The following is a 7,444-nucleotide window of genomic DNA, read 5'->3' on the forward strand; positions in this document are numbered from 1 at the left end:
CTCTAGGTTTCGCCGCTATTCCCCCGGTCCCGGAGAAGGGCGAGAACGTGCGGCTTATGCATGGCTGTCAACGATGGTTTTATGTTCCGCCGGCCTACCGGTACCGTGGTAGGATCGATTCGTAGCGCACCATCAACACCGTTGTCATGCGTTAAGCAATGCAATCGCGGCAGAGCGTGGCGGGCACAAATTGAATGCTCAACGGGCATGCGCGACGCACTGCACTCCCGCGGGCCCGCGTAGTCACGGTGGGCTGGCCCACGGGCATGATAAATCGTTCGCGAATACCGCGGCGGTAATTTATCTTAAAAGTACGAAGACATATTTCAACGCAAGCGATGCAGCGATACGATGGTTGCGGTAGGAGCACCTTCTTATGAAGCACTTTAATCACTGATTGTTACGCGCAGCTTCACAATTGTCATCCCCGTGAGTAACGATCATTCGGTGAGTATCGGTGGAATTAAATCACTTTAGCAAGGATTGCAGCAGAATGTTTCTCTTTTTTTAAAACAACACAAACAACAAAAAAGTGATCCTCTCTCTCTCCTTCCTTACGGTCTGCTGGAATGTATTACTTCCCTCATTCTTGTCCTCTCACTGCTTGTTGTGGGGAGTAATAACGCAACAAAACAATTAATTACATAATGTTCATAATCGTGCGCGATAAGTCACAGAGAGCAGCAGTACGGAGTGGGGAGAAACAGAAAGACGCGATCGAACAGCGGATCCCCGCGTGCAGCACACGACCACGACTGGCACTCTGGCACGCAATATGGTAGTAACAGCAGCAGCAACATCAACAGTACGGTAGGGATCTGCGCTCATAACAAAGTGTCGAGTGCAAATACTTTAGCAGCAACCATAATAACACAACGAACAGGTCAAAAAGGGAGCAGAACCAAAACCGGATAACGAACGACCTGTGAATGCCCTGTCGTCGGACGCCGCGGACAAACCAGGGCCCAGATCGGAACCAGGTCTGCCAGGTCTCCAAGCAAGGATCAGCATGTGCTGCCGACCGTGCGACATAAATCAACATTACCACGCCGATAGTAATGATACCATTAAGTAAATACAAACAATTTATTCAATGTAGCAGCACGGTCTGTTCAGAAACCTGTAAATCAGGTACCGCGTGGTACCGGAGAGAGGAACAGGGAATTGCGTGCGCCGGCGACGCGTTCGCTCGGCGGTTGTTGTTCTTCATATTTCGGATCGAATTGAATTCGATATCTCTTCGCTCGCTCGCGGTCGAGGTGTCAAGGAATGACGAAGAAGAACGGTCGGCTGGTGGTCGAGTAACTGTCCGCCATGGTTATTCACCTCGCGGTATGATTATTAATAACTTGCAAGCGGGGCCGCGCAAACAACCTTACACAACAAGGATGATCTCACCGCTTAACCTCCCCTCACAAAAATGCTCCCCACCAGGCCAGGAACGCATCGTTCCGGCCTTCTTGGATGAGTTCGTCATCGTTTTGGCTTCGAAAAAGTAATGTTCAAAATTAACGAAAAACCGACAAAGATGTTTATCGATCCAATCAATCATAGCAGGCATCCCCCCATTGTATGGCAACTTCTGCGCTACAAAGCATTCAGCAACGACCCGGCCAGGATCCTAAGCCAAAGGTTGAAATCGATTTCAAGATCGTGAGCTTCGGTTGCGTGGTCCCTCGAGTATCCTCTTCATTCATCCTCCCCGAGATCGAGATGTGGCACTGTTGATTGTTTAAGACATAAAAACGCAGGCGCGCGCGAACATAAACCTTCCGCACCGAGGCCAAAGCCTCCACCGAAGGAAGGATCTTCCCCGAGCACGATCCGATCCCGAGGCTAGAGCAGAGGACATGATCGACCTCGCTTGTGAGGCCTTGAGACGAGCGCGCGCGCCTGCGTTAGGCCAAACCGTGCGGGGTTCCGTTGGGTTTGTGTTTTGTGTGGGAATCATCGAGCGAACGGGCCGAGGTGTTCCACCGCAAGGCGTACTAGTGGTAATGACAAGAAGCAGCATAAAGAGGCGCGCGCGCGCGCGAGCACCCGAGCACCAGCGATTGCACTGATGCCGCGGCGGGAGTGAGGGCGCATTGTTGCTCGTCTCATCTTCCTTGCCCTCGGGGGGGAGAACTGGGACTGGGAAGAAGATGTAATGCCGACGACCAGATCTCGCGCTCTCGTGACCGAGGACCGAGCAGCTAGCAACGTCGTTCGTCCGCTCTTTGGAAGCATTGAACTTGCGCTCAAGGTCGAAATTGTTTAACGTTATTATCAATTATTTATGTTATACATTTTTATGATGACCACAAAACCCGCGGACCGGCCGACAACGTAACCGCGACGTGTTCGGTCTGCGGTCTGCGGACTGTCTGTCTGTCTGTGGGTCTATCTGATACGCGCGAGCCCTCGAGGGATCTCCGAAGCACCGGAGAAATGCTTCGAAAATGGTCCGTAATGAGACAGAACTGGTGACTGGTGACCGTGGCCGTGGTGAGCTGCCGGCGACCAGGGGATGAGATAATCTTGGCTGTGATGCCATCACGATCAGCGATCGCGATCAGGTGGTCGCGATCAGGAATCAAGGAAGGAAGAAAGGAAGGAGCAGCTGATGGGTTTTGTGATGGTTGGCTCACCTGATCGGTAATCGATGCCCTCGAGCGAAGGCACCGTCGATGTGGTCAGGAAGTCCGGTGCTAGCGTAACGCCGTCCGTTGTAATGTTGGCCAGCATCGCGAGCGTCGTGGTGGTCGGGATCGTCGCCGTCTGATTGGCCATTTGATCCGGGAATTTGACAGGCATGCCGGTCGTCATCGTGGCCGTCGTCGCCGTCGCCGTCGTTGACGTCGCATTAACCGTGGAAGGAATCTTCGCCGCGTCGGTGGCAGTGACCGGGAGTGAGGTCGAGGAGGAGGAGGAGGATGCGCTGCCCGTTCCATTCACAATCGAGCTTACCGATGTCGCTGTGTTGATCGTTGCCGGTGACAAGGTTGTCGTGGTGCTGCTGCTGCTGCCGGGCATCAGCGTCGTCGTCGTCGTCGCCGTCGAGGTCGAGGACACGGTCGCACTGCTCGTGGAGGATTCCAACGAAGGAGAAGAGGAACCAGCGGCGGATGGTGATGCCGTGCTGATGCTCTCGTTCGTCACCTTTTGCTGACCGGTGGTGGTGCTGCTGTTGATGACGTATTCGCTTGACGTCGTTGTGGTCGTTGGAGATGCGTCGGTTGACTCTTCACTATCTTCGGTGCCTTCCTCTTCCTCCTCCCCCTCCTCCTCGCCTTCACCTTCCTCACCTTCCTCTCCTTCTTCACCCTCTTCGCCTTCCTCTTCTTCGCTGCCTTCCTCCTCGCTACCACTGCCTTCCTCCTCTTCCTCCCCTTCGCCTTCGGTGGTAGTACCTTCGACCGTCGTCGTCTCACGCAAGAGCTGCGACTCCGTAGTGCTCGATGAGGCGGCAAGTGGCACCGGTTTCACAGTGGAAGGGGTCGTCGAGGTACCTGCTCCTGTGTTATGCAGAGTTGAGGGATTTAGATGCGTAAAAGTCAATATCAGAAAATGGAATATGTAAAGTTAAATCGATCTGCCTAGCTTTAAAACATTGTCCTAACTAATGGAGCATTAAGTGGGAAGATCCTCCTCTCCGCGATCTCCCATGGAATTGAGATTGAGGAAATATGAAAACACTAGAAGCCTAGCGCCTAGCAAACACAAACATGCAGCAGGTACGGGGTTGTGTTATTGATTACTAGCATTAATATGTCCAGCTTCTCCTGGAGAGCTTCTTCTTTTATCGAACATGCGATTCTATGGCCGGTTAGTGTACGGAGTTCGTGAACTCATTAAATGCTAAAGCCATGCAATTTACCCTCGCTAGTTGATGATGATGATGTTGATGATGGTAATGAAGAGGATGTTGTGGTTGTTGATGGTGATGACGATGTCTGTTCTGATACGACAGGCAACGCATCACTCGTCGTCGGTGTCGGTGCGGCTGACGATGTGATGTGACCGGTGGATGTCGCTACAGTGGACGTTGATGATGGAGTCGTTGCGGCTAATGTCGTCTCGATAGGCGCCGTTGATCCGATGCTACCGAGCTGCGACGGTGGTAATCTAGTGGATATCGTTGATGTTGTTGTCGGTATCGTCGTCGTCGTTGGTGTCGTTGTTGTTCGTTTGGTAGAAGTCGGTGTCGTGACGCCTTTGGTGACTACATCTTCAACGATCGTCGTTGTGCTAGTGCGCTTCGTCGTCGTCGTAGTCGTCACCGTGGTCGTAGAACTTGGAGGCACATCAGTAAGTCCAGCCATAGTGGCATCACCGATCGTCGGTGGATTCTCGGTCGTTTTGCCCAACTGCTGGAGTGTAGCCGTTACCAGTGAGTGCACGGTGAGCTCCTCGGATACGCTAGTCCGATTAGCGCCATCTTCTACCTCCTCCTCCTGTACCGTATTGTAGACGTAGGCCGCCTCCGGAAGCAACGACTCGATCGGTAGCTTGGTGTCTTGCGAGAAGGACACCTCTACCGATGACGGTGGCGTTTGGGTTGATGGTTCATGCTGGTTAGTTTGATTACTAGCAACGACCTCTTCGGGGGTTAGTGTCTGTATGAGTATCCAGCTGTTGGACGTGGTTGGTTGGCCTGCGGGCAGCACGATCAAGCGAATAATGGCGAATGATGGGGTTAGTGAGTGCCGATAAAAATGTTGCTGGCTTTAATTGTGGTTAGGGCTTAGGGAAGATGAATACAATACGTACCTTGGCTCGAACTTGGACGTTCCGTCGGTGTATCGTCCAGGATGCTGGTCCAGGTGACCAACCCGGGCCGGGAGAGGGTTGCAAGATCCTCCGTACCACCGAGCCCAATGGCTGACGCTCCTGCTGGAGCCTTGATTGTTGAGGAGAGAATCGGTAACTCCGCCGTAGTTCGTCCGGTTGTCGAAGGAGTTGGAGTAGGTGTCGGGGTAGTAGCTACCGTGACCTTATCCGTGGTAATAGGATAAGTTACCCTGGTAACCGTACTCGATGGTGGTGGAACTTTTGTCACGACTTGGGATTCTATCAAGTGATCCAGTGAGGTGGCAGGAACTGTGGCGATCTGAGCCGTTGGTTTAGGTCTTGGACGTGGTGCACGTGTCGTTTCGGGGCTTTCACTTGTGGTCGTCGGAATCGAGGGACGCTTTCGGTTGACAGTTGGTCGGGTTAGTGGTACCAACGTAGGGCCCGTTGTCGGTCGTCGTTGAGGTGTCGTCGAGTCTGTTTTCAGTGGCGATTGCGTCGTGGTAGGTCTGCGCGATGCAAACGTAGTCGAGGAGGATATCGTACTCGGGGGTTTGCGTGAGGTAGTCGAGGTATTGTTGGGTAAACGCGTAACTGGACTAGCTACTCGCTTAGTCGTCGACGTCGACGTTGTCGTTGGTGCAGCGTTTGTGGTGGATGATGGTGTAGTTTGAGGAGGAACTGGTCGTCGAGGAGGAACCGTACGGATCGTCGTCTTGTTTGGTGTCGGTCGTCGAGTTTTGTACGGTTTCGTCGTCGTCGTCGTCGTCGTCGTCGTCGTGGTTGCCTGTTGCACCTTGGTGGTCGGTTTGCGAGTATCAAGCACCGTTGGTCTGGCAGAGGCGCCGGTAGGACGAACCGTTGGTCGTTTGTTTGTTGAGGTTGAAGCTCCCGGCGAAACCGCCGGATTCTTGCTACTCTGCACGTACTGGAAGGTAGTGAACTCCTGGTACTCGGTCGTCGTTTGGATGTCATCCTTCTGCTGAAGCTTCAGTGGTGCTTTCGTGGTCGTCCGTACGTGTGCCGTCGCTGTTGTTCTGCGGCCCGGCGGCGGTGTCTTCGGTGTCGTGCGACGTGTCGTTGTCGAGGAACTGCTGATTAGCTCGTACTTGGTACCGTTGCCGTTGGTCGTTGGCAGTCGCGTTTCGGTGAGTGGCGGTTTGCGGTGCGTGTTCATCACCGACGATTGCGGGAAGTGCTGCTGACCGAAGCTACCGACCGAGTTGTGGTCTATACTGTTATCCGTTATGTCGGGATCGAACAGTAACCGGTCATCCTGTAAATGGCGAGCATCGTGGGAAGCCAATCATGATCTCTGCTACAACAACAATAATGGTTGCACGCACGGCAGACCCGTGCGGGGCCACCCATGGACAGGGCTACTTACGTTCACCTGACAGCAGGAACCGAAGAAAATCTTGTCGATGCACACGCCCAGATGCGTGCCGTTCGCTTTGAAGCAATCGATGGCAAACATGCAAATGCCTTCCTCGCCGGTGTGGCGCACCACACATGGCAGATGTCGCAGGTTTCTGCTGGCTTGAACTGGTATGGGAGATAAAAGGAGAACAAAACAAAGAATCATGGTAAGTGAACTTGCACCGATGCTTATGAAGACCATCGACGTCATTATTATGCGGTCGATTTGCAATAACAGTAACCGCCCTTAAGCGAAATTATCAAACTATTATGGCACCATTTTGCAATTACCACAAATGTGGCATGGCGCACGGGCATGATATCTCGCATCTCTGCTTGATCCCGATGCCTTCAAATGCGTCTCGACGCCAGCTGCTGCCAGCGGCTGCTAAATGTATCCTTCATCCAACATTCATCTCGCGCAGGTCTCGCCAAGACTAGGTCACCGTTGTTTTATTCTTTCGCTCTCTTGTTCGTGCCCTTCGCGGACTAGCCCGTAAAGTGGAGATTCTTCTTATCTCACGTAACGATCTCTCCATAAATGGTCCGCAGAAAGCGGAGAAAATGGCCATTTGCATACTCCAAAAAATCCATCCACAACGCTCCGGTGAGTTAGATACGCTCTTACCACTGACCGCGTCTTCCCACTGGCGGCAAAGACGACGTGGTGCTGATGGTGGTGCTACCGAGCAGACCAGACCAAACCAGAAGCCAGATCCATCAGGTACATATCTATCTACGCCGGTCTTAAGGGACCAGAGCAGAAGGGGGGTATATTCCCGGTGCTCAGAGGCAGTGGATGCTTTCAGATGCTGGTACCGGAATACGAAATGAATCCGCTACAGCTTCCCGCCCTTTCGCACCGCGTGACTTGCCCTGTCCTCCCGTGGTTCGTGATCTCCGAAAACGCGAGAGTCCCCATGTAAGTAGGTCAGTCGGGTATCTTTTACCTCGATTTATGACTCTTATACAATTACCCCGTTTTGGCCGACTCCGGGGACTACGGTAGGGATACAGCACCCATCCATCCCTGACACGAGCGTTGCTGATTAACCCGTTGGGACCTGCTGTGTAGCAGGAGGTGCAGAGGTTTTACTTTCTTCAATATCGTGGCCGCTGACGCTGACGTTCAATCTGACTTTCCTTTCTGCTCGAACGCGAACCTTCGCCTTTCTACAGTGATTCATCTCCGTCGCGTAGGATCCATGTTTAAGCAGAGAAGTGTGATATCCGTCAAGCGATGGAGCTACTA

At 52.9% G+C, this 7,444-nt stretch overlaps 1 protein-coding gene across 1 annotated transcript in view; it reads right to left on the reverse strand.

Moving 5' to 3' along the window:
* Positions 1–6,295, reverse strand: part of LOC125959554 (serine proteinase stubble) — an 8,015-nt gene extending 1,720 nt beyond the window's left edge. Inside the window, exons 1-6 of the mRNA XM_049692379.1 lie at positions 6,161–6,295; positions 4,753–6,049; positions 4,537–4,569; positions 3,965–4,279; positions 3,393–3,497; positions 2,631–2,957 (exon numbers count right to left, since the gene is read on the reverse strand). Of these exons, the coding sequence (XP_049548336.1) occupies positions 2,631–2,957; positions 3,393–3,497; positions 3,965–4,279; positions 4,537–4,569; positions 4,753–6,049; positions 6,161–6,250 (2,167 nt within the window). The 5' untranslated portion in view covers positions 6,251–6,295. The remainder of the gene's footprint in view (positions 1–2,630; positions 2,958–3,392; positions 3,498–3,964; positions 4,280–4,536; positions 4,570–4,752; positions 6,050–6,160) is intronic.
* Between the last annotated feature and the right edge of the window lie 1,149 nt (positions 6,296–7,444).

Source organism: Anopheles darlingi, chromosome 2, assembly GCF_943734745.1.
Source record: "Anopheles darlingi chromosome 2, idAnoDarlMG_H_01, whole genome shotgun sequence".
NCBI lineage: Eukaryota > Metazoa > Arthropoda > Insecta > Diptera > Culicidae > Anopheles > Anopheles darlingi.